The sequence below is a fragment of the Hemitrygon akajei genome, chromosome 3 (assembly GCF_048418815.1).
Source record: "Hemitrygon akajei chromosome 3, sHemAka1.3, whole genome shotgun sequence".
NCBI lineage: Eukaryota > Metazoa > Chordata > Chondrichthyes > Myliobatiformes > Dasyatidae > Hemitrygon > Hemitrygon akajei.
The window spans coordinates 161,261,127-161,289,049 of NC_133126.1; the positions used below are offsets into that span (position 1 = coordinate 161,261,127).

The 27,923-nt window shown below is 40.0% G+C and overlaps 2 protein-coding genes across 3 annotated transcripts in view; both read right to left on the minus strand.

The window, feature by feature from the left end:
* The window catches only part of LOC140725558 (uncharacterized), a 27,034-nt gene extending 21,514 nt beyond the window's left edge, over positions 1-5,520 (minus strand). Inside the window, exon 1 of the mRNA XM_073041172.1 lies at positions 5,163-5,520. The gene's annotated coding sequence lies outside the window, so the exon portion shown is untranslated. The remainder of the gene's footprint in view (positions 1-5,162) is intronic.
* A 143-nt stretch (positions 5,521-5,663) lies between these two features.
* Positions 5,664-27,923, minus strand: part of tmem44 (transmembrane protein 44) — a 54,942-nt gene continuing 32,682 nt past the window's right edge. The window contains exons 5-12 of one of the 2 annotated variants that reach the window (XM_073041173.1): positions 24,926-25,012; positions 24,329-24,499; positions 23,728-23,871; positions 21,943-22,047; positions 18,137-18,313; positions 11,575-11,607; positions 6,016-6,091; positions 5,664-5,931 (exon numbers count right to left, since the gene is read on the minus strand). In XM_073041173.1, coding sequence (XP_072897274.1) covers positions 5,831-5,931; positions 6,016-6,091; positions 11,575-11,607; positions 18,137-18,313; positions 21,943-22,047; positions 23,728-23,871; positions 24,329-24,499; positions 24,926-25,012 — 894 coding nt within the window. In that variant the 3' untranslated portion in view covers positions 5,664-5,830. Of the gene's footprint in view, positions 5,932-6,015; positions 6,092-11,574; positions 11,608-18,136; positions 18,314-19,717; positions 20,851-21,942; positions 22,048-23,727; positions 23,872-24,328; positions 24,500-24,925; positions 25,013-27,923 lie in introns of those variants that run through there. The other variant, XM_073041174.1, reaches the window with a different exon arrangement.

A 27,923-nucleotide genomic window follows, 5' to 3' on the forward strand; every position in this document is an offset into this window, starting at 1 on the left:
AGTCTGTACTGGTGCTGGAAGAATTATACTAGGTGATATCTATCTCAGATTGCTGGGACCATGCTGGATTTAACATCATGGATTTGAGATCTTCGTTGTTGACGGACGAGATAGCAGAAGACTGGAAGATAGCTAATGTTGATCCTTTATTTAAGAATGGCAGCACTGATAAGCCTGTGAACCATGTGTCAGTGAGGGGAAAAGTCTAAAGACAGAGACTGATCAGTGATAGCAGCATTTGTGCAGGGGAGATCCTGTCTCCCTAATTTGATTGAGTTTTTTGAGCAGGTAACGAAGGCAGGGTGGTAGATATTGTCTATGTGGAGCTTAGTGAGGCATTTGACAAGGTGCTACTCGGCAAGCTGGTCCAGAGGACAAGGTACAGCATGCTTCACTACTACACTCCGCCACCTATCATCAAGCCAATTTTGGATTCAAAATGAACTAGCCAATGGGAAGTCGAGGATGGTGACTAAACACACTCAAAATGCTGGGGGACAAAGCGTTAACAGTTCATTCTCCTCCATAGCTGCTGCCTGACCAGCTGAGTTCATCCAGCAAGAGGAAATCTGCAAAGGCTGGAAATCCAAGCAACACACATGAAATGCTGGTGGAACGCAGCAGGCCAGGCAGCATCTGTGGAAAAGAGTAAACAGTCAACATTTCAGGCCAAAACCCTTCATCAGGGACTGTTGATGTTCTTCATAGTTCCTAACTCAATGAATTAGTGAAATTCATTAGTGAATTAGTGAAAATAATATTATGTTCATTCCCGACTGTTTCTGACATCCCTAAGCATGAAAGCTTGAAACTGCAGTGAGCAGATGAGTTCTGGATTGGCTTACTGCCACCTCCAGTTCACCTATCAGCCCCGACTAGGAGTTGAGGATTCCATCGTCTACCTGCTGAACCATGTCTACGCCCACCTGGACAAGCTGGCGAGCAATGGGAGGGGCATGTTTTTTTATTTCTCCAGTGCTTCAACACTATCCGCCTGCTCTGCTGGGTGAGAAGCTGACAGTGATGCAGGTGGATGCTTCCCTGGTGTCATGGATTATTGATTACCTGACTGGCAGACCACAGTATGTGCGCTTGCAACACTGTGTGTCAGACAGAGTGGTCAGCAGCACTGGGGCTCCACAGGGGACTGTCCTGTCTCCCTTTCTCTTCACCATCTACACCTCGGACTTCAACTACAACACAGTCTTGCCATCTTCAGAAGTTTTCTGATGACTCTGCCATAGTTGGATGCATCAGCAAAGGAGATGAGGCTGAGTACAGGGCTACGGTGGGAAACTTTGTCACATGGTGTGAGCAGAATCATCTGCAGCTTAATGTGAAAAAGACTAAGGAGCTGGTGGTGGACCTGAGGAGGGCTAAGGCACCGGTGACCCCTGTTTCCATCCAAGGGGTCAGTGTGGACATGGTGGAGGATTACAAATACCTGGGGATACGAATTGACAATAAACTGGACTGGTCAAAGAACACTGAGGCTGTCTACAAGAAGGGTCAGAGCCGTCTCTATTTCCTGAGGAGACTGAGGTCCTTTAAAATCTGCCAGACGATGCTGAGGATGTTCTACGAGGTTGTGGTGGCCAGTGCTATCATGTTTGCTGTTGTGTGCTGGGGCAGCAGGCTGAGGGTAGCAGACACCAACAGAATCAACAAACTCATTTGTAAGGCCAATGATGTTGTGGGGGTGGAACTGGACTCTCTGACGGTGGTGTCTGAAAAGAGGATGCTGTCCAAGTTGCATGCCATCTTGGACAATGACTCCCATCCACTCCATAATGTACTGGTTAGGCACAGGAGTACGTTCAGCTAGAGACTCATTCCACCGAGATGCAACACTGAGTGTCATAGGAAGTCATTCCTACCTGTGGCAATCAAACTTTACAACTCCTCCCTCGGAGTGTCAGACACCCTGAGCCAATAGGCTGGTCCTGGATTTATTTCCACTTGACATGATTAACTTATTATTTAATTATTTATGGTTTTTTATTGCTATATTTCTTCACTATTCTTGGTTGGTGCGGCTGAAACGGAACCCAATTTCCCTCGGGATCAATAAAGTATGTCTGTCTGTCTGTCTTGCAAACTATCATTGACAAGAATCACTGCTTTTTGAACACAAACACATGGAATTGCTGTCACTTAAAAACTGTTCACTCTAAGGTGCAGTGTCGAATGGCTACCAAAGTGCAATGAAACTGACACTAGTTAGAAATTCTCCAGCAACAATCTCTTGTCCCAATAAAGCAGCAGAATTCCCAAACAAATGAAGGGAATCCTGGCTATTCTATTGTTTAGATTTTGTTCTTTAAGAGTTTTCCCAATTAACCAACTCCTTGGTTGTCAATGTAGAAGGAGTAACTTGTAAAGTTTGCAGATGGCACGTAAAGACAGAAAATACTGGAAAAAGTCAGTATTAGGGCTAGGACCAAGACCTGACCTCCTGAGTATATTTAGTATTTTCAATTTATATTTTACATCTACAGCATTTGCAGTTTTTTCTAAATTTACTATTTGTCAGTGTAGATAGCAAGGCAACAGCAGGGTGTGAATCAGATGGAAAGTTAAGCAAAGGTCTGCATGTGGAATTTAATCCTGATAAGTGCAAGGAGATATATTTTCAGAAGCCAAATTGGTGTGGGAAATATATAATAAATGGAGGAGCACTTGTGAACATGGATGAACAGTGAGACCTAGGGATTCATCTCCATCATTCCCTGATGGTAGACAAGGTGACAAGGAAGGTAACTTAACAAAATATAAGTTAGATTCAGATACAGATTCATTTATTTATCACATGTACATTGAAACATACAGTGGGATGTGTGATTTGCGTTAACAACCAGGACAACCGAAGGATGGGCTAGTTGTGACCCGCAAGTCATTGAGTCATAGCGCACTACAGCACAGAAACATGCCCTTTGGCCCATCTAGTCTGTGCAAAACTGTTATACTGCCCTGTTCCACCTGGACCAGAGCCCTCCATAACCCCCTCTCCCCATCCATGTAAATACCCAAATTTCTCTTAAATTTTGAAATCAAACCTGTACCCACCACTTCTGCTGGTAGTCACACCACCCTGAGTGAAGAAGTACCCCCTCACATTTTTTAACCCTTAACCCATGACCTCTAGATCTAGTCTCACCCAAACTCAGTGGAAAAAACCTTGCTTGCATTTACCCTATCTGTATCCCTCAATTTTGTATTCTCCTATCAAATCTCCCATCATTCTCCTGTCGTCACATATTCTGGCATCAATATAGCATGTCCACAATGTTCAGCAGAACAACAGCAACTGTAAAACAATCCCCTTTCCTTCCTCCATCCCAGCCAACCCACCCACTCATCCTGCAACCCCAGGACAGGCTGCTCTGAACCTCCAGTGGACTCCCAGACTAGCAGACCCAGGGTTTCAGCCATCAAGCCTTGACTGTCGGAGTTGCCGACTTCGGTCTTTGATCTTCGGTATCAGCTCCGGAACCTATTGATGATGGGACCCCATATTCCAGGCATCACTGACCTAGGGGGTTACCAGCCACGGTGCCTCCTGCCCACATGTCTCTGATCCCGTACCCACCAACCTGGGGGACCACCAGCTCTCATCCTCACCGGTCTTCATCCATAGCACTTGCCAGGGTGACAATCTTCCACAGATGTCCTCCATTGCACGTCCTCATCACTGGCCTTCAAACACAGAATTTAGAGCACAGACCTAGACTCCAGACTGATCTCTCATTTCCCTCACATCCTGTCCCTAAACAATAACCTGACTCTTAAATCCCCTCTCTATGAACTAAAACAATATCAACTAAGTCTGAGCCACAACCTTGATGGAGACTGCAACTTGCTGCCTATTTGATCAGAAGATTCCTCTTTTAAATTAGGCTACATTTGGAGTGTTGTATGCAGTTCAGATTATCACAATGTAGGATGGATATGATTGCACTTGGAGAGGCTGCACAGGAAACTGGGAAGTTACCTGAGCAGGACTTAAGTTTTGAGGAGAGATTGGATGGGGTGAACCTGTTTTCCTTGAACTGAAGGAGCCTGATTTGTGACGTGACATGAGAGGTGTAGATAGGGCAGATAGTCAAATTCTTTTTCCCATGTTAGGAGTTTCAAAAATACAAAGGTATGTGTTTAAGATGAGAGGAAGGAGTTTAATAGCAGATCTGAGGGAAAAGGATTTTTTTTGTAAACAGAGAGTGATTGATACCTCGAATACGCAACCAAGACAAGGTGGTGAAATCAGACACAATCACATGTTTAAAAGGCATTTAGACAGATAGTTAAGTAGGCAATATGCAAATGAATTCAGTCCCAATGAGGAAAATGGGATTGGTGCAGATGGGGGATAAAAGGCCGCATTGACATGATGAGTTAAAGGGATTATTTGGTGTTATATACACCACTATGACTCTAGTTCTGCCTGTATTACACCAGTGAGCAACTATAAATATTCCTTGGAAAACTCTCCTTTTTGCACCTTTTCTTTTTCCACATCGGAATTCCCTGTACCTGGAAGATTTTTTTTTAAAAAACAATGTCAATAACCTTTGTAGAAAACTGTTCTAGTAAAGACAAAAAGAATGCTTAATGCTAGTAGGACACCCTTTAGAAAAATAAACTCAATCCATACTTTGTCTGTCACTTTAAATGTATTACAATTTCCAGCACCAAGTTTATATACATTTACATCAACCTTTATTTTATAGCAATGCTATTAAAAATATGCATTCTTGCATCCAAACTCAGAAATTCTAAAAATACAGCTGCTGTTTTAAGAACTTTTAATGTTCTGGCATTATTTGTATTATTGATGGAAATTTTATATATTATTTTTTCAAATAAACAACTACAATCCATGCAACACAATGCTCCATATTGTTGAAATACACAGTAAATGTTGTATCCAGTTTTCTAACAGCTCCGCTTCCTCAGCTACTTGGGGAAATAACAGCAATGTTCAGGAGGAATACTATAAATTAATTGGCATCAAAGCTAAGCCCTTCAGTATAACTAATTATCCCACTTCCTATGCATTTAGCATCCCTTATTGCAGCCATTGATTTATCCAAATAACTTCAAAAGATGTGCTCTGCTTTCCTCAAATTTTGATTCCACTGTTAAAAGGGGGGAAAAAAACTTACCTTCACTGGTTCAGCTCAGAGAAGAGTGGATGTGAAGTAAATAACTTCTCTGGTATAAATCAGTCCAAGTCGCTGACATTGTCATTATCAAAAAGGAAATGTAGCTTTTAGCTTCATGTGATAATGGAGAAAACAAGAAGCCCAGCACTATACAAGGAAGCAAAATGAACCAACTCAGCAAGTTTTTTTTTAAAATTTCACTACAGTCCTGCTCTGTTGCTGGTATGATTGAACTTGAACTGTAACAACCAGCTTCCTTTGTACAAGGCAAGACTCCAGCCACTGAAATGAATTTCCCATTGAATTTAGTTTGAGCAATGTGCCCTGTTGCCACACCCAGTCAACTGCTGCCAGGAAATCACGAGCAGTGCTTCTGTTTTCACTTCTGCAACTCAGCGTTTTGCTCTGTGTTTACACCAACATAACCTCCGTGAGTAGGTTATTGGTAAGTATGTGCCACTTGATAGTATGTTCAATGAAAAGACGATTATCAATATCCAGAATACCTTTATTCCTTTTCAGGAATTGTTTACAAAAGAAATACAAAAGTTTCTTTAAGGACATATATAACTATACTAATATTGGTCAGTAGTCAACAGTAAAGCAAAAATTCTGTAAACATTCATAAATCCTCATTTTAATCAAAAGATAAATGCTGCATTTTTGCATCATGATAATACAGATCTTGTTCTTCTATGTCCAGTCATGTTTACCTCTTCTTCATATTGGGCCAAAATTGCTGAGGCTCTTTCTTCAGTCATCATGGTTTCTGTGTATAAGAGCCAGAGGTCAGTCAAAGGAATACAAGGCAACTTTGGCAGTACATTAATTATCAACATGGGATTGCACTTACCTGGGTTATGGCTTAACCCATCGTCATGGCTCTTTTCTGCCATCTTCCATTGTTGAGGCATGTCTTCAAAGTCCCACTATAAGAAAAACAAAAATGTTTCAGCAGCCTTTGTATATTAGAAATAGTGCCATTATTTGGTGTGAACAAAAATATTTAGAATGTTGCAGCCCTCCTCACTTAAAACATTCAGGTTTAAAAAGGCAGCCACTTACTTCAGCCAAAAAGCACTCAATATTATGCATCTGGGTTATTTTCGCAGAGTTGCCAGTTAGTGCATCAGAGTACCACTTACTTTCTGTAGTTACAGTTGATTACTAGTTTGCTCAACAAGCCAATAAATCAGCATACACGTCTCATCTTTGGTAAACCCTCAAATGAAGACAACATGCTTCTTTTCTGGTTCAGATGTGGCTAGTGGCCAATATATAATGTCTAGCTTTGTCCACACTTCAGATTGCAGACCATGGACAAAACAACCAGGTTGGTGATTTGAGAGCTGTTGATCTTGTTCATTTTCCATGTTCATGGGCTAAGAATGCCCATAAATCAGCGGGAATATTATTTTTTTCCCAAGGAGACTTTGAGGATCATCTTTGAATATTTTCCTCTGTACACCAGATAATCTCTTGCTGTGCTTTTAGATGTCTGTGTAGATAAATCAATGGAAGCACATAGGAAAAGAAGGGTCACTGCTAGCTGGTAAAGCACAAGCTTAGTGCTAGTTTGAGGCCCCAATCTTCAAATATACTTTTCCACAAAAAAATATGTACTGGCACGCTAAATGCAGCAGTGAATTTTGGCATAATTATGTACCTTTGCTGAAAGTTGGTATTTGAGATACTGACAATGATCCATGTTTTCAGAGTCTCAGTGTAGTGAATTGTAACATGATCAAATTAATAAAGAACCTTTATTTTGTGGATGTTTCTTGTCTGCTTCAGTAAATTATTTAAAGTTTGGCCTCCAAATATGCATGATTTATATGTTGCACCCCCGTAGTTCAAGTTTGGATTGACTTCAGCTCTGAAGTGGAAGCAACACAGGTTGAGCAGTTTCCATTTGCTGTCGAATAGCTTACATCTGAAATTGAAATACTATGAACATACTGGATCAAACTAGAACAGGAATATTCACAGCTCAGTGATTGCAGCACTGAAACAAAACCTCAACCTTGTAACAGTGGAGTTGCAGATGCCACCATAACATAAAACTGATGGTAATGCAAGTAGTTAACAACGTAATTTGGATCTTCCAGGATACAAGTTGTTCAGAGAAATCTAAGATTAATATGACATCAATCATGTGGTTAATTTATATAAGATGAACATCAAATTAATTAAAATTATTCAACTATTTTTACCTTTTGGTCACATAACGACTTTACTAAAAGCTTGCAACATCAAAGATACAAATTCAGTAATTGGTTTTGAACGATCTGGATTTTGTGCAACAAAATTAAGGGATTGGACAAGATAGAGGCAGGAAATATGTTCCAGATGCTGGGAGAGTCCAGTACCAGAGGGCATGGTTTGAGAATAAGGGGTAGGTCATTTAGGACAGAGTTAAGGAAAAACTTCTCCCAGAGAGTTGTGGGGGTCTGGAATGCACTGCCTCAGAAGGCAGTGGAGGCCAATTCTCTGGATGCTTTCAAGAAGGAGCTAGATAGGTATCTTATGGATAGGGGAATCAAGGGATATGGGGACAAGGCAGGAACCGGGTATTGATAGTAGATGATCAGCCATGATCTCAAAATGGCGGTGCAGGCTCGAAGGGCTGAATGGTCTACTTCTGCACCTATTGTCTATTGTAAAATATTTTCAATTTTATTTTGCAATTAATGGGTAAAGTTGACGGAAGACTGAGAGTCTTCTTCTTCCCAGATACATCTTCAGGAAAGGAGATGAATCTAGTTGTACTAACTAGCAAAAGTTCTGCTTGCTGTCTGCTACAGGGAAGTTATCATCAAGATAGTTCTCAACACCTCTTACATCTGAATAAGTGGTCACTTTACATCTACTGAGAAACACAATGGACATGATTATCATTGAACTTCATCTCCAAAACACTGCAGATAGCAACTTCAAGGGCTTGTTTTGTTCTTACAACAAGGCATTGACTCTTACTTCAACAGACTTTGGGCTTTCTCAAATTTTGCTGCGCACAAAATTTGTCTACTTAAAGACCTATAAGTCCACAACAGGCCCGGTCACTGTGCAAACTGGTGTTGAGCAAGACTGCATCATCCCAACACTTCCCTCATTCTTTTGTTGTATCTGTTTTCAATGAACTTCCCACTGAAGTGGAGCCAATCTGCAGAGCAAATAGGAACTGTTCAACCTATATTGCCTCCACTCCAGAATCATGGTGACTTCAGCTTTGGTTGTGAAGCTGCCACATGCAGTTGTTGCAACATAAACATGCCAATTTTGCAAAGGCAGCATGCAGTGGAAGTGAGAATCTATCCATGCAGGAAGGATCTGATGGGGCAAGCCCCTCTCATTGCCACTGGAGAATTCTGACTATGAGGTGGTTTTGACTAGCTGCTCAGGAAACAATCCAACAGAATCTATGGGATTTATTGCTGGTAGTTTTCTGGGTTCCGAGCAGGCCATTAAGGCTAGTGTGTTGACTTTGCTGTACTTGGCAAGCATCCAATGAAAACAATGATTCTTTGCCATCCTGCCACACTGTACAACACTGCTTCTATGCATGACAGCCTCAAAGTAACCCTGGAAAGCTTAGCACACTTGCCATACCGAGGGAGCCATCTTTCAATTAAATACATCAAGCATCAATGCATGGGCGCAGCCTCTGGTCATCTGAAGAATGAACTGACCCCAGCACAATTCTGTTAGACTACTTATAACCAGCACCTCAAAGCACTCAAGATAAACTACTAATGCTGCCTCTATAAACTTCTTCAAACCCAACAGAAGAATAAGCAAGCTAACATGTTGTCCCTCACCAACATCCCCAGTTCCATGAATCTAAACATACATGGTCAGCTCCAAAGGACAGTCCTTATTGTTCACCTGGATCTAACATCCCATCTCCTCCATCATCAGATTTCTGAACAGACCATGAACACTACCTCACTATTTTGCTCCCTTTTAGCACTATTTATTTATTGATTTTTTATACTCCACATTCTTATATGGACACATTCTAGTGCTCGTGAACCAAATCACCAGCTATGTGTGAATAGCCCCACTACCTTGAGGGCAGACTTAAGAGAGACAAAGGTGACGGGAGTAAACTCGGACAGAAAATCTGGACTGAAGCCCCTAAGGTGGCTGGACATCACTGAACATCCTTCCAGCAGCCAAGCTGGTGCCAAACATATTGCTTCACTTTCCTTTGGACTACACCGGTGAGGCTGAGAGGGGGATCTTGATGACTGGGCATCCCAAGATCTCCATACCTTCTGTCCAAGCTTGTGTCCTGGAGAGGTCATTTCAGTGCCACTATTTCCATTGTCTTTCTAGACAGATGGATGCCATTATCATTCTTATAGTAATATTTAGGTATTGCACTTTACTGCTGACACAGAACAAAAATAAATCACGACATATGTCAGTGATAATAAACCTGATTCTGACTGCCGAAACACTTTGTTGCAAGATGCGGAATAATTACCAAGTGCATTGAGGTAAAAAGAATCATGAATAATCTCAAACCCCATCTCAATGGAATCCCTAGGCCATGACTGCATTAAAAAGAAAAAAAAAGTAGTAGTCTGTTCATTAGAAATACACAAATGGAAGAAAATGCACAGTATCTACAAAATGTTCAAATTACCATTTCAACTACTCCATCAAACACATGGTAGCCATGAATGGCACAGTCTACACATTAGCTTTATCAGCCACTTCAGAACTCACAGAACTGGAGTAAAGCAAGTCATCCTTCAACAATAAACATGTTTCCTAAGCAGCCAGTCACAACCATTCAGCCGAACAGCTCATGGCTAGAATTCAAGAACAAGCACCAAGTCCTTGCTCGGCTGGTCTTGTTTGGAGTCTCACTCCCAGAGTATGCTGCCCTCGAAGTAGTGGTGACAAGGATGAGACAATTATTTTCCTCTTTGTGGACAGCGTTAACAAAAAATATTTGGGAAAGAATAGGAAGGCCATTCCTCTCTGGCCTCTTTGAGATGGGGCCTCTCAGGTCTACATTCTGTTCCTGTGGACACATACTGAGATAAACATCAAGTGCTGCTGGAAAATCATCATCTTGGTGAAAGATAACTACCTGAAACGTGGTGGTCTTCCAGCAGCACAGGAGATCTGTAAGTAAATATTGCTGCTTAGTACATTCCAGGTTACAGGAATAAGTGGTAAGAGATATGTGAAATTTGCTATTTTGCAACAGTAGAGTGCAAGACAAAAATTACTATGCATAACAAAAAATAAATAAACAGTGGAAAAGATGAATAATGATGTAGTGTTCATGAGTCATTCAGAATCTGATGGCAGAGAGGAAGAAGCTGTTCTTAAAACATTGACTTTGCGTCTTCAAGCATTTGAACCTCCTCCCTGATTACAGTAATACGAAGATATGAAGCAGACATGTCCCAGATGGTGAGGCTCCTTAAAGAGGGATGCCACCTTTTTGAGGCTATGCCTCTTCAAAACATCTTCAGTGATGGTATAGTTGTGCCTGTGATGGAACTACAATCGGTTGCCTGGGTACTGAAGGGTTGGGTTCTGTGTAACATCCTTGCAACTTCTTGAAGGGTGTATTGCTAAAACAGGCCACAAGAGGCCACAAGTGGCACAAGTACATAGACCATACTAACTTTAATGCTATCTCAAATATTGACTTGACAACATTATGCTTATATAAGATAGATAACTTAGGAATGTAAATAAACCCACATTGTTTTATAATTCTTGTATGTCTATTTTAAGGAATATTTAGTTTTAAAATTTAAAAATGAAATAATTTAGTGTACAAGAGTACTGTATATTCTAGGAAACATACCAGAAAACATAAGAAAACTTTGGATATATGGCAACCATTTTAAATATTGCATGTATAAAATAAAATAGTGACCTAAAACCTAATATGAAAATGATCCAAACTTTTTTCAAACGTCACTATGCATTCTGTTAATACTTTAAGTGTAGCAAGGATAAGTAATGGATTTGAGATAATGTTCACTATGATGAAATTTTAAAAATTATGTTTCATTCTTTTATTGAAAAGCTATGAATTTTACCTATATGTACTTTGCAAGCAGTTAGTTATTGTGCATTGCTGTTACTTATGAAGAAATGCATATATGCAATTTTACACAGATGAAGGTTGATAAACTATTACCCAATATTCCTGGATGGCACAAATTGCATGTAAATCGTAGAGTTCATATGCATCACAATAATATCACATCATTAAGCATAAATAGCCTATTTAAATAAGTAACTTTATATTTTGCTAATCAATTTTTTTTATAAAGGAATTAAAGTAATAAAAGCAAAACTTCCTCATGAGCAAATAGCACGGAGAAAATGCCTTCATAGTGAGGTTAGTATCGAGCGCAGTAGCATTAGTTCATACCTGCTCTGAATTTAGGGCCTCCAAGTACTTTTGCTGCAGAATAAAAACAGATCAAAAGATCTAAACAACTACATTTGCACTTTTCACTCAGATTCAAAGTTTAATATTATAACTAAAATGGAGTAGTTTATTAAACAAAGCTGTAACTCAACATAAAAATGGCTACAGCCAGTTTATACTGCCACTGGTAAACCATAAGATTTAGACATAAGAAATTTTAAGAGTTTGTACTTGAGCAAATCTGATGTATCAAATATTACCCACATTTTATATGTGTACCGAATCTCATTTCCTATTAATTTTCCAGTGTGAAGTATTTCTTTTACAAACAAATATTGCAGCAAGAGCCACTGTTCTCTAAGAGAACACATTAATTTTTGATAGACTCATTTATAAGCTAACTATGAAGTGCTAATAAAAAGTAATGAATATTAATATCAAAAACATTTTGAAGGAAGTTGTACTTCAAATCAATTTCACTGATTTAAATCAATGAATTATTTGCAAAGATTATTCACTTTTGTATGCAAGTTCCATGCTACATAATTACAATTAACTCTTTCCATCTGCCCACCCCAACTCCCTTATTTGATTCCATTCTCCCATCTTCCTCTGCTGCAGGGGTCCTAATAATTTTTTATGCCATGGACCAATACCATAAGGTAAGGGTAAGAGAGTTTCCTGTCAGAGTCCATCAACTGCAGTCCTTTGTTGCCTCCAGCTATCACCTCTCAGACTCTCTCACTATTTTCACTCTTCCCTCCTCCATCTATCTGTCATGTCTTCTAACTCCAAAACAGAAAACTAATTGGAAGGAAAGCACAGAGAGGCTAGAATGCGAGTCCAACTTTGTTTTAATTTTAAGCACACATATGACACGATGGTGCAATGACTTATGCCATTCACATACTTCGTACATATAACCATAATGAATTATTTAAACAACAAAGAATGCTTAATCAAATAATATATTTACAATATTACTGAAATACTAAATGCACAACATTCCTCCCTGCTTAGGTATAAACTAATTCAACATAGAATGCATCTCAAATTATATACATACACTATATATACTGCATACTACATAATACAACTACTAAATAGACATCCACAGCATAGTAAATTTTAAATTGTCGCATTCAGGCCTAAAGATGTTATCACTTCTGGGGCCTCCTTCTTGATGATCATAGGAGTTGACTCTGAGACTGATGCACCATCAATAACTCTCGGAGACGTGAGGCGAGAGATTGGCTTTTATTAGCTGGAAGAGAGCACTATCAGCAGTAAGAGACCATCACACAACATCCTGGAGACTGAGGGAGGAGCAGAGCCTCCAATCGCCTTTATACAGGGGTCTGTGGGAGGAGCCACAGGAGCAGTCAGCGGTGGGGGGGGGGGGGGGTGTCCAGACAGGTATATGTAGTTCACCACAGAGACATCAGAAAATAGGTCTGACAGCTCTGGACACCTTTCTTCTTCTTTTCTCAGCTTATCTCTCCGGATCTACTTCTCTTCCAGTCCCCGCTTCCTTCTCTCTCTCTTTATCCCCTTCTTGATCCCTTTCTCAGTTGCCTTTCCTTAACCTTGGTTCTCTCACAATCCCTATCATGGTCTTGCTCACAGTCCAAATCCCAATCGTGCTCCCAATCCCACTCACACTCTCGTCCCCGCTCTTCTCATGTTCCTTCTCTCTTTCATGCCTTTATCTTTCAAGTTATTTCTCTCGACCTCTTCTCTCCTTTTTGACCTTGTCTTTCTTTATCTTGCCTTCATTTTTCTAGTTTCTTGTGAGTATCTCAGAATTTGCCAGTTTTGAGAGATTAGATTAGATTTTGCCTGTCATCTTCTATTTCCATAGCACTTACATCATCCTCCTCTTTCTTTTCTTTTATCTTCTTTCTAGGATGTGCATCTTCATCATGGGAAGGTGCATTTAGTTTTCTGGAGTACTCTGTTATTAATCCTTCTATTCCTCCCTTTATAATCTGATCTTTCCACCTGCTTATCTGATCCACAACATCATCTGATGAATCCTCTGTCTTCTGATCCCAATTGACTCCATTTTTTTTTGGCCTACCATTCATCTAGCTGGGCTTTGGGCTTTGCATATACTTTTCCAAACAATTTCTTGACTTCCACATGAAGTTCATGCAATAACCTTAATGCACGTAGAGGAGACTCTGGTTCTTTATACTCAGGATAGATGAACACTTTCAACTTTCCTGAAGCTCCTTGAACTCTCTTCCAAGCCACATTTTGCAAGTAACTGCCTGATTAACACATCAGAGGCCTTCTCAGAAAGGTTGCCTACACAAGCTGTTGTAGTCAGACCATTGCTTTCGTTACCTCCACGATTCCTCTGAACAGCATTGTCCTTCCTTGTTCAATACGCTTTCCAAACAGAGACACAGATGTTGACACCATGACCTGCTTGCCCTCTGTTGAGCAATGGTTCAGCATGGAGATAACTGTGGCATTATCCAGTACCATTCTTACTTTGCTTGGAGTGACTCTGTTTAAAGGAAGGTGGCATGCAAGTGGTAGATAGATCAAGTTGTAGTTGTCTCGGCCAATCGCTGCACCTCAATGCTGGTCCTCCTTTGTTTAAAAAACCATATACAAGCCCAATGTGGCTTGTCGGTTATTGTATTTCACTGTTACAAATGTCATTTCAACTGGAGTTACTTTTCTCCAGTTTAAGTTCTTAGTTGTAAATCTGCAGGCTTCAGTTCAGTATCTTTAAAATGCAGTTTATACTCGTTTTGTGGAATGACTGGAACAGCTGAGCTAGTGTCCAATTCCATTTTAATTAATGTGCCATTCACTTTTGGTGTAAGCCATTTTCCTTATCTATTGTTAATTCAGGCATTGTAAATCTCAAGCCTCCCCAGTCCTGTGTCATTCTCATCATTACCAGCCTTTTCATCAACAGCATGCAGTTTAGTGATTTTTAGAAACTGCTACTTGACCTTTTTTCCTTCCCTGTGTAACCCATTTATTTTTGCCTGCACAATATGCTGTTTGCATGTGTCCGACTTTGTTGCATTTTCTGCAAGCTTCACCTTTAAAAATGCATTGGTCTGGTGTATATGAGATGCTGCACAAAGGTAACAATTTGTTCAGCCAGACAGATTTCTGTTTAGATGTTGCAATTTTGTTCACGCTCTCTTTCATTCCTGACTGCAACGCAATTGTGTCTCTGTTTGCTGTTTCCATTGATAGAGCTATTTCAACTGCTCTTTTAAATGAAAGTTATGCTTCAGTTAGGAGCGGCTTTTGAATGCTTTCTTGTACAATTCCACAAACTAAACAATCTCTCAGTGCATCATTAAGCCTATTACCAAACTAACAAAGCTCAGATAGCTTCTTCAATTCAGCCACATATGCTGAAATGGGCTCCCTTCCTTTTGATTCTACTTATGAAACCTAAAGCATTCTGCAATCAACAGTGGTTTTGGTTCTAAATGTTCCTGTATTCCTTTCACAATATCAGCAAAGCTCATTTCAGCTGATTTGGTTGGAGCAGTCAAATTTCTAAGCAAACTGTATGTTTTTCCATCCAATGCATTCAGCAAAACTAGTACTTATTTCTCATTGGCTTTTCCATTTGTTTTAAAATACTGCTCAATTAGCTCAGTAAACAGCAGCCAGATATTTTTCGTGCAATTGAACACATCAATCTTTCCTATGTAGCCACCCATTTCTGCTTTTTTAGAATTTATTTATTATTATAATCACCCGGTACACACTGTTTATAAACCCATCAATTTGTCTGTTTTCTGCCTTTTTGTTTAACTCAATCATGTCTGTCTCCTTTCCAAAGAAGCATGTCAAACATCTCGCTATATTTCAATAGGTAGATAGCTGTCCTGGGTTCCTTTAAAACTTCCTCATCACCACTGTTATGTTATGTAACTCTAAAACATAAAACTAATTGGAAGGAAAACAGGTAGAGTCCAAAATGCAAGTCTAACTTCCTTTTTCCTTCCAGGTAAGGCATATGAGGAGGTGGCATGACGATATATGCCATTCATATACTAATAATATAAATATATATATATATATATATATATATATATATATATATATATATATATAAAACCATAATGAATGATTTAAACAGTAAAGAATTCATAATCAACCATGTATTTACAATATTACTGATATATTAAACACACAACACTATCACCTCTTCTCACATGGATCCACGTATCACTTGCAGGCTCTTGTTCCACCCCTTCCCTGTGCCTTTTTATGCTGGCTATCTCCCCTTTGTCTTTTGGTCCAGATGAAGTCTCGAGCCAAAATATTGACTGTCCATTTCCCTTCACAGATGCTGCCTTACCCACCAAGTTTCTTGCTGAAATTAAGCAGCATATGTTGAAAGGAAACCAGCTAACCTTTTGAATCAGCAATCCTTCCTGACATCACTTTTGACTTCCATCTTTAATTTCTGTACATAACTGAACACATATATCCCAGGTACTATTGTGGGACTTCTGCATTCTTTCTAAGCCCTTGTCTTTCCTAAAATTCAAACACAGCACAAAAACTTTGCATTACTTCCTTACTTTTGAACTCTGTACTTGTATTTAAAAAGCTTAGCACATCATCTCATGATTCCTCAGTTACTCAAGCATTTCCTTAAAAATGTACCATTTTTTTACTGCCTTTTTTATATGTTGGACTGAATCATCAAATAGCCAGGCCAATAAAGAAGGCTATTTCATCTTGAGAGTAATACAATCAGTGCCATTATCCCATCTTGTGATAAATTTCAACTATTGTGTATCTGCAATTGTTGCCATTCTCAATGTTTTCTAAATTTCCATGTTCTGTATTAACAATAAACCATTGAAAGAACACATATATCCAGTACATTGAAGTTCATCATTGATTAGAAAATCAATAGTCTTAATACCAACACAAAGTGAACACAACTTGCTTAATTTTAGTCTGTTTGCATTTATTTTACTCTATGCCTCTTGTAACTTAACAAAATTAATTAAATGCTATTATCCCTTCAGTCTTTCATTTACTATGCAAAGTGTTTATTTAGAAGACATTTATTTAAAAGGTTTATTTTAAGATTGAGTAATAGTTACAAAGTGAGATCAAATGAAAAATAATGCATTGTATTCTACTGCATTAATGGTAATTACAAGGGATTAAGATTGTCAATAATAGAAAGTTAATCTAAATATTTGTGTGAGCTGGGTAAATAGCAGTTTATATAAAATTCAAAAGCAATAAATCTACAAAATATCTTACATTAAATGTAAATTTACATTTCATTGGATTACATTCACAAGTTTGTAATGTAATACACATATTTACAAGTAATGTAAAATAAAGATGCATTTTTCAAATCAAGTATAGTCTATCAGAACAAATTTGCACATTGGAATATGATACAATTTGCTTAAATAGAAATGAGAGCAAAACTAGATTATTTGAATATAAAATAAAATAAATACAGAGTAATTACCGTAGATTCCGGATTATAAGCCGCTACTTTTTTCCCACATTTTGAACAGCTTTGAACTCTGCGGCCTATAATCCAGAGCGGCTAATACATGGTTTTTTTTCATGCCGCCTCGTAAACATTTTGCCTCGTAACAGTAGACCAATAAAATTGATGAGTAGTTCACAGAGGTCCAATGAAATTGTACGATAAATCAAGCGCACTTTCACAATTAAATTATTGTAAATCAGTCATTTGTACTCACCCTCATCAACATGGAAAATACTTGAAGAAAAGCAAGACCCGAGCGCGTCAGACCCGATTAGACCCGATCGCATTGCGCAAGCGCGTCAGAGCCGATTAGACCCGATCGCATTGCGCAAGCGCGTCAGAGCCGATTAGACCCGAGCGAAAACGCTGCTTTTAAGTTAAAGTCGATCAATAACTTTTCCTGGTAAGCTGCAGTATATATATTTTTACCAGTCGCTAGGAGATATTGGAATGTTGTTCGTGCTGTTCAGTAAAAAAGTATATGCAACGTAATTTGTGTTACCGATACGTATGTATATTTAAAAGTAGCGGTGCGGCCTAAAATCCGGTGCGGCCTTTACAATTAAAAAATTGATTTTATTTCTAAAATTAGAGCCTGCGGCTTTTAATCAGGTGCGCTCTGTAGTCCGGAATCTACGGTATACTCTTCTCATACTCAAAGAAGAATATGAAATACTCCGGCTTTTGCAGATCAAGCATGCAAACTTCATGGTAAAAACTATAATATGAAAGACTTACTTAAACTAGTAAATTCTACTTGTTATTTAATAAGGTCAAACAATGCAAATCCTACAAATTCAACTTTATTCTCAATTTCTAATTCCCAAGAAGTTCCATCTTCAACAGAAAATGTAAATAGTTTTTGCATATCCTGGCAAAAAATTTTAACACTATCGTGCTTCCACTACTAAATAATGATGGATAAGCTGAACAATGGAAACCTCACATACAAAGTAGTATGGGTGTGAAAAGATTCAAGACAATATTTACGTAATATGTTTGTTAATCTTTCAGACTTATTATGGGAATAGACATGGTGCTTACCTCAAGTTCAGAGTTTATAGAAGTAGCATCTGATGAACTACATGAAGATACTTTTGCATGAATAACATGCTTGGGAGGATACATTGGAGGATCATGGACAAGCAGAGAATCCATTTTTATTTTTCTCTCAGTACATGTCTGCCCATCTCCAGGTAATCTTTTAAGACCAAGTCCAATCTACAGTTATAAACAGGCACAGTGCATATAGCTAAAAACCATCAAAGTAAAGATCAGAAATGCAGTTAAATAAAACAAATTTTGAAACTAAAAAAATTAATAAAGCTTTTTATTTTAAGAGTTTGTATTCCATTTCCACTTTCACCAACTACATGATTAATCTTAATAATAAGTAGATTAAATATACCAAATAACTAATGTGATTGAAATAACTTTTAACATGCCAAAGTAACAAAAGCATTATAGAATAAATTTGAGTTTGCTGATCTTGTAAAAAGATTTCCTAACTTGATAATACTGTTGATAACTATTGACATATAAATGCCAGACAATTAACATACTTTTCCAATGTATTGGTTATTGTAATTTATACACAGTTTAATTACCAATGTTTTTGAGTGGCTCCATTTATTTGATAAATTCCTAACATCAGAAAGGCAATGCATACTAAGAGATGTTGTAACAAAACTTTAATACATGTCACTGTTCATCTAAGTTCTCAAATAAGAAAAAAAATCAAAATTTACATACAATTGTTTTGAAGTTTTTCACAATAAGAGTAATATACAATAAAGCAAAATAAAAGATCAATAATAAAACAGGAACACATGAAACTACTAACCCAGATTTTCCAATAACAATAAAACAGCAACTTAAGTCTGTAAATTCACTGATTTTTCATTCTATTAGCATGATTCATTATATTTTCTTGAATTAGTACAAGGGCAGTGGTTTATGAGATCTGGGGTGGTCTTTTCTGTTCAGTGATTCCATCTGTACTGTGGAAATAGTCTTATAATGCAGATTCAAATTATATTACTCATTCACTTTGTTCCTCCCACTAGACTAGTCTATTAATGGGATCAAGTAACCTGATTATATTTCAGAGCAAATGAGTAGAGATTCCATTTGTGAGATGAGCTTCTCCTTTCATCTCTTTGACACATAATTAGTCGAGTACTTTGTTTACAGAAGTCCTGCCATCCAGCAAGTAATATTACCAGGACCTCACTAAATGAAAATGGGAAGAATTTTAGTATATGAAATGTGATATGAATTCAGACAGATACTGCAGTGCTGTTCTTTTGCAGGGGGACAAAGAAGTCACAGGAAAATATGAGTTCCTTCAGTGAAGACGTAGACAGGGAGAAGAGGAATTACCCATTGCCTTTGACAGAGAGATCAATCCCTCGAAATTCAATAAGTTAAGGTCATTAGTTGCAGGGTTTACGATTCAAGATTGTTCAATGTCATTTCCAGAACACAAGTATAAAGGAAAACAAAATAATTGTTACTCCAGTTCAAATGCAGCATATAAAAAACACAATAAAATGAAGAACATAATTCTAAAAACACAATAATAATAAATACATAGCTTATATAGATCAATTGATTATACATACCTAGTGAGTGCACAATCCTGTATACAAGGAAATGATAAAGTAGTGATGGTGGGGTGGGTTAATGCATGGAGGTGTTGATCAGTGTTAGTAGGTGGATGTGGAGAGTTACAGGAAAGCTTAGGAAAATACGATTTCAACTAAAGAACTGGGGAGACCTGGGACACAAAAAGAATGTTCCACTGGTAAACAAACATTCATTTCTTTGATTAATACAGCTTTTGAATTTCATAGCTGGATGTAGCACTTGACTGAAGTGCAGACTCCTGAAAGAGGTTATAAATGGTGTCATTTCCTTAGACACCACCCATAATATGCATATAAAACCTTCCTCTTGTTACTGATTTGTGCAGATTCCTCTGACCCCTGACGTCTCGAACCATCCCTTCCCAAAAATGTAGCAAGCAGTCTTTAATTGCAAACACTCCCCAGCAGTGAAAGAATGCTGGTCGAATTGCCTTACTAAGAACGTTTTCTGAAGATCAGAGCTGCAAGGAAAGGTGGGGATTCTTACACCTGCTCTTCTGGAAACTAAACTGCATTGTGTGTGTAAGCGCCCAAGTACTCAAGGTTGCATACACAGCCCCTGCTCTAATCGCAACACTCATGCCTGTGTGACTAAGCACAGCTTCAATACCACCTTCAAATGAGCTGAAAGCACCACTATTGTTGGATGAACCACAGATGCTAGTGAGTCACCTTACCAGAGTGAGGCGGGTCACCTGGTTAAGTGGTGCAGCAACAGTAGCAAAAGCAAAGCTAAAGAGCTGATTGTGGACTTTAGGGAGGGGAAGGAGAGCAAACATGCCAGCCTACATTGGGTAATCGACAGTGGGGAGTGTCTGCAGCTTTAAATTCCTGGGAATTAACACATCAGATTATCTGTCCTGGCCCAGTACATGAGGAATGCATGCCAATATCTTTTCATTCTTAGGAGGTTAAGGAGATTCAGCTTATCATCAAACACTCTAACAAACTTCTAAAGATGTGCTCTTGAAAGTACCCTGACCAGCTACATCATAGTCTGGTATGGCAATCTGAATGTGCAGGAATGCAAGAAGTTGCAGAGAGTAGTACACTCTGTCCAGTACATCCAAGGCACATCCTTGTCCACCACTGGTAGTACCTATAGGAACACTATAGGAGAAGAAGAGTTTCAGAGCTGTATACTTTGATAATAAATGAACCTTTAAACCTCCTCAAGAATGCAACACTCCACCAAAGATACCCAGCATCTGGACCATGCCACTTTCTTGCAGCTACCATTAGGCAGGAAGTGCAAAGCCTAAAGTCCAACACAACCAGATTCAAGAACAGCCACTTCCCTTCAACCATCTGAATCAACTGGCAAAACCCTAATCAATATGGTCTTACAGCACTATGAACATTTTGATTAACCTACTCTAATTTGGATTAATTTAACTTTATTGTAAAAAAAAAACATATACAGTTTAGGTGTAATTTTCTTCTTCTTGTGAATGCTGCTTATATAATGTTGCCTGAATTTAGAGCGCACGTCTTATGAGGAAAGGTTTATAGATAACCACAGACTTTCTCCCAGGGCAAAATGGCAGATAATGCGGGGACATAATTTTAAGGAGAATGGAGGAAAGTATAAGGGGGGGGGGGGAATGCTAGAGATAGTTGTGTTTTTTTTATACACAGAGTGATAGGTGCTTTAAATATGCTGCAGTGGGCGGTGGTAGAGGCAGATAAATGTGGGGCATTTAAGAGACTCTTAGGTGGATGAAAGAAAAATGGAAGACTTTGGGAAGTAAGTGGTGGATTGATCTTTGGAGTAGGCTCAAGGGTTGGGACAACATTGTGGGACATACGACTTGTAGTGTGCTGTACTCTTCTATGTTTTACATGCCTGTGATGCTGCTGCAGGTAAGTTTCTCATTTCACCTCTGCAATACAAAAAACTTGGACCTGTATGTGTTTTGGAACTGGAAATAATGAATTTCTCAGTATTATTTTTATAAATCATTTTAAAACAGCATTTGAAAGATTGCTAATGACATTTTAATAACAGAAAAAATTCTCAGAGCCTTACTCCAGAACTTCCTCTCTTTTCAAAAATACCGATAATATAAATCTATCCAATTAATTTGCATACAGTAAAATCTGAAAATCTGAGCCTGTTGTAGAAACAATTAAACAGTGGAGTAACAAACAAGACGACCAGCATTTTTCAGGCACAGGTATTTTGTTACATTATTTCTTTACCTCTTGTACTGGTTCAATGCTCAGATCCATATAGTGACCCATTTCTGCCATCTTTCGTAGATATCTGTTGTTCTGAGGTATGTTCAGTGGCACCCAGTCCATGCTCTAAAAGGAATCGTTTATAAGATTATTTTACTTCCATTCCAACTCCAAACTGTAACCACCAAAGGAGTCAAATTATATTTACAAAGCCACAAAAAAATAATCAAACTCTTTGAAAATGAGAAGAAATAAAAATCACTAAAATACCTGAAATTATTTAAAATCACTTCTGTTAGCACTCTGAGTTACTCTTTGTCCACAATGGATAGGAAAAATTCCACCTGGTCAATTATCATCTCATCAATTATTTTGTTCAAGATCATCTTACAGTCTTTTCCAATCATAAACAAGAGCACAATTCCATACTTGAGATGAAAGTGGTTGTCCAATGGCAATACTCAACTAGAAATCAGTGGCCACTAGAGGAAAGTCATCCATTGTCTGGGCTGACATCTAACATAAAGATGTAGTTCAGGGCACAGAGTCAGCATCAGACTATGAACGTCTTCAACATGTAATCACACACAAAAGCAAAAGACAAAACCTGGGGATACTCAGCAGGTCAGTCAGTAACTGCGAGAGAGAAACAAAATTAACATTTCAAAATCTGTTACCCTTCATCATATAGGTTAAAAATCTGAAAAGGTAGTCTGTTTTTTGCTTCTCCAAAGCTGCTTAGTATCCCCAGTATATTCTGATTTAATTTCAGATTTTCAGCATCTACAGCTTTTTGTGCTTTTTTAAATTTGACTATTTCTTGTTAGCGACGGCATTGTTAAATTTTTCATCTTGAATATCCTTAAGGTTGTCATTGACCACAAGCCTAAATGGACCAGAAATTCCACAACAAGAAGAGCAAGTATCTTCTTTACCTACTAATGAAAAGATGGGAATGTAATATATTACATTGATTAATGCAATACCAATAATATTCAGGCTAGACACCAGCTTAATCATTTCCACAGCCATGGCCGCAAGGTGTTTATCAACAGGATGTACTGTAACAACTCGTTGAGATTTTTTGACTTCTATCATCTCAAAGAAAGAGGGCAGGAGTTAAACACCTACCACATTGAGCTGCACGGTAGCATAGTGGTTCACACAATGCTGCACAGTACCAGCAACCAGAGTTCAATTCCCGCTGCTGCCTGCAAGAAATTTGTATGTTCTCCCTGTGACCATGTGGGTTTCCTCCACCTACTCCGGTTTCCTCCCACAGTCCAAAGACATATCAGTTGGTAGGTTAATTGGGCATTGTAAATTGTCCAATGATTAGGCTAGGATTAAACTGGGGGAATTGCTGGGTGGTCCAGCTCAAAGGGCCGGAAGGGCTTATTCCACACAGCATTTCAATAAATTAAAAAATTATTCCTTTCCCTCTTATGATGAGGTTTCTCAGGAGAAGTGAAGGAAGGTAGCCCTGGAAGAGTTTAATAATGTGAACAGTTGAATATCCCAGAATATGAGATTATACTTGGCTTATTACTCCCATGTACTAGATGTAGCCTTCTACCAATAGCCACACTCGTCAGTTCTTTAATAGGTACAACTGCTACTTGTGCCACCTGTATGCTGTCCATGTAAAATTGTCAATAAGATGCTTCTGGTAACTAGATAAGGTCAACTGAGGGAAAGTACCAGTTGCAGCTTAGCTGCCTTGAGGATAATAAACTAATGTTAATCAGTGTAATAAATGAATAATTATTAATTGAATGGGAGAAAACATATTTGTTGTCATAGTACCTGTGTATTAGCTTGAAGCTCGTCTTCTTCCACATTTTGTTCAGATGTTTTCAAGAGAGAGATTGTATCAGATTCCACCACCATCTCCAAACCCCATTGTTGATGAGTAGTTTGATTTTTCAGCAAACATAATAGGTACAGTACCTTGTTGAATATGGTTAAAAGGAAGTAAATCAAATTTGTGATCACCTCCCTCTGGTTTCCCTCCTCCTTTCCTTTCTGCCATGGTCCACTGTCCTATCAGATTCTTCCTTCTTCTGCCCTTTACTTCTTCCACCAATCCCCTCCCAGCTTCGTACTTCAGCCCCTCCCCTGGACACTTCTATTTACATTTTCTCAACGGATTTAGGTTGCATTGAGGAACACTATATAACTATTTCTCTTCTCAGGATCAGGCAAAAAGATTGCTAAAATATCATATAGGTCATTTCTGCAGAACAAAATATGACACCAAATGGTTGGAAAAATAAAATGAACCGAGTATATATCTATAGATTTTTTTAAAAAGTACAGTTCATATTCTAAATCAAGATGCTCTAACATATCTGATTCCAAGTTTCTAGATCTGTTGAAGCAACAACAAACCATTTTTAAAGGATACAGAGATATCTAGAGCTGCACCACCAAGATAGATAAGCAGCCAGGGCAAAGCTCTTAGGATTACAACAGGGATCTTCTCTTGGGATAGAATGGCAACAGCATATAACACACTTGCCACCATTGAGAAGGTAACAACCCAATGCAGGAGACTGCCCTCAATCTTCCCCCTAAACTGAAATTTAGTTGGGAGAAAAAACAAACATTTAATAGCCTGTATCATAAAACACTTTCACTGAAAGGCGAAAGATGGGAAGCATTGTTCGACAGAAATCAGCTGATGTTTCTGATACAAAAGAGATCTGAATCAGAAGCCACTGACATGTACACTTATCAGCTTTTGAACAACTGTATCTTAAAAGGAAAATTACTCTCAATGAAAGTAAACAACTTCATAAATAATTTATTTTCAGCTCTGACTACCTCAGGCAGATTATAAAGACACATTCAATGTCTACTCGAAGCTATAGAAAAAGATACATACATTTAGCATGGCAAAATGTGCAACGATAATATTAAGTAGTGTTTATGTAGCAATCCCAGCATAACTTTTAATGAAAAACATTTTTATTTTTATTTCCAACCAGCAGCTCCTACTTACTGCCTTGAAAATGTTAGGAAACTTTGATGTCCAGCCAATGAAAATTGCAATCACCCCCAGTACATAGCCAATGATTTCTGTGTCATCCTGGGAAAAAATAAGACATAAATGAAAACTGATTTTAAAGAATACTAAATAAACATCATATTAACAAATTAAGCCAAACTTAAATGAAATCGCTTAAGAACTTGAGTAGTCGCGCGCAACGCACTACTAAAGAAACACATGGAGGCAGAGAGAGCTGAACTCAGAATGCCTTTACTGATCCAACATTGCACACTTAAATCTTCCCTCCCATGGGCCCCTGCGACCCGTGGAGCAGACGTGACGTCAGATTGTCCCTGGAAGGTCCGCCTCGAGCAGGTAGTTCCAAGTACGCTACCGCGTGTCTGCCCACGGCTCCCGAAGGCGTGTTCGAGTCATGTTTTTTGATTTCTCCAGTGCGTTCAATACCATCCGCCCTGCTCTGCTGGGTGAGAAGCTGACAGTGATGCAGGTGGATGCTTCCCTGGTGTCATAGATTATTGATTACCTGACTGGCAGACCACAGTACGTGCGCTTGCAACACTGTGTGTCAGACAGAGTGGTCAGCAGCACTGGGGCTCCACAGGGGACTGTCCTGTCTCCCTTTCTCTTCACCATCTACACCTCGGACTTCAGCTACAACACAGAGTCTTGCCATCTTCAGAAGTTTTCTGATGACTCTGCCATAGTTGGATGCATCAACAAGGGAGATGAGGCTGAGTACAGGGCTACGGTGGGAAACTTTGTCACATGGTGTGAGCAGAATCATCTGCAGCTTAATGTGAAAAAGACTAAGGAGCTGGTGGTGGACCTGAGGAGGGCTAAGGTACCGGTGACCCCTGTTTCCATCCAAGGGGTCAGTGTGGACATGGTGGAGGATTACAAATAACTGGGGATACGAATTGACAATAAACCGGACTGGTCAAAGAACACTGAGGCTGTCTACAAGAAGGGTCAGAGCCGTCTCTATTTCCTGAGGTGACTGAGGTCCTTTAAAATCTGCTGGACGATGCTGAGGATGTTCTACGAGTCTGTGGTGGCCAGTGCTATCATGTTTGCTGTTGTGTGCTGGGGCAGCAGGCTGAGGGTAGCAGACACCAACAGAATCAGCAAACTCATTCGTAAGGCCAGTGATGTTGTGGGGGTGGAACTGGACTCTCTGACGGTGGTGTCTGAAAAGAGGACGCTGTCCAAGTTGCATGCCATCTTAGACAATGACTCCCATCCACTCCATAATGTACTGGTTAGGCACAGGAGTACGTTCAGCCAGAGACTCATTCCACCGAGATGTAACACTGAGCGTCATAGGAAGTCATTCCTGCCTGTGGCCATCAAACTTTACAACTCCTCCCTCGGAGTGTCAGACACCCTGAGCCAATAGGTGGGTCCTGGACTTAATTCCACTTGGAATAATTTACTTATTTATTATTTAATTATTTATGGTTTTATATTGCTATATTTCTACACTATTCTTGGTTGGTGCAACTGTAATGAAACCCAATTTCCCACAGGATCAATAAAGTATATCTGTCTGTGGGCCGCCACACCACGCCACCCCCCCCAGAAACGTCCATCGAGGGAGTGAAGCCCCCAGTCTGTGTGGCTTGCCTGGGTGGCCAGCCTCACCGGCGAGGTGCGGGTACCCTCACTGGTTGCTCAATGTCCACGTGCGCCGGTTTGAGGCGGTCCACTGTAAAAGTTTCTTCCCGGCCACCCACCTCCATGACACACGTGGTTCCATTGTGCCAGATCACCTTGAAGGGTCCCTCATACGGCCACTGTAGAGGAGACCTGTGTATGCCCCTGCGAATATAACATACTCACAGTCTCGAAGGTCTTCAGGGGTGAAGGATGGCGTGGGACCATGCCTGGAGGTCGGGACCGGTGCCAGGGTCCCTACCTTGTCCCGCAGCCTCGTTATCACCGCGGCTGGTGTTTCTTCCAAACCTCGGGCCTCTGGTACGAACTCGCCTGGGACTGTCAGGGGGGCGCTGTAAACCAATTCCACCAAGGAGGTGTCCAGGTCCTCCTTGGGGACTGTGCGGATGCCCAGTAGGACCCAGGGAAGTTCATCTGTTCAGTTGGGGCCCCGGAGGTGCACCATCAGGGCGAGATGCCGGTGGAATCGCTCTACCAAACCATTGGACTGGGGATGGTACGCTGTGGTGTGATGCAGCTGGGTGCCCAGGAGCTGTGCCAGTGTTGTCCACAAACCAGACGTAAACTACGCCCCTCTGTCGGAGGTGATGTCCATTGGGAGGCCGAACCTGGCGATCCAGTTTGCAATGAGCGTCCTGGCGCAGGACTCAGTGGACGTGTCTGCCAGCGGTAAGGCTTCCGGCCATCTGGTGAACCTGTCTACCATGGTAAAGATATACCTGGCACCCCGGGAGACTGGCAGGGGGCCAACGATGTCCACGTGGATGTGTTGGAACCTCCTTTGCGTCGGCTGGAACTGCTGGAGGGGAGCCTTCACATGTCGCTGGACTTTGGCGGTCTGGCAGTGTACGCAGGTCCTGGAGGTCGTGCAGCGTGTCGAACACCTGGATGGACTGGTGGGCCAGGTCGTGCAGCGTGTCGAACACCCGGCGCCTCCATGCCGCTGATACCACGGGTCGGGGTTTGCCGGTAGACACGTCACACAGGAGTCGATCCGCAGCCAGGCCGATGGAGACGTCCTCCAACTGGAGCCCCGAAACGTCGGTCTGGTAAGCCGGGATCTCGGTGTCCGACCGTTGTGCTTCCGCCAGTGCTGCGTAGTCTATTCCTGAGGATGATATGCCTACTGAGTGGAGGCAGGGGCGAGACAGTGTGTTGGTGATGACGTTGTTCTTCCCTGCGATGTGGCGTATGTCCGTGGTGGATTCTGAAATAAAGGACAGGTGCGTCTGCTGCCGAGCCGACCATGGGTCCGATACCTTGGCCAGTGCGAAGGTGAGGGGCTTGTGGTCCGTATACACGGTGAACTCCCTTC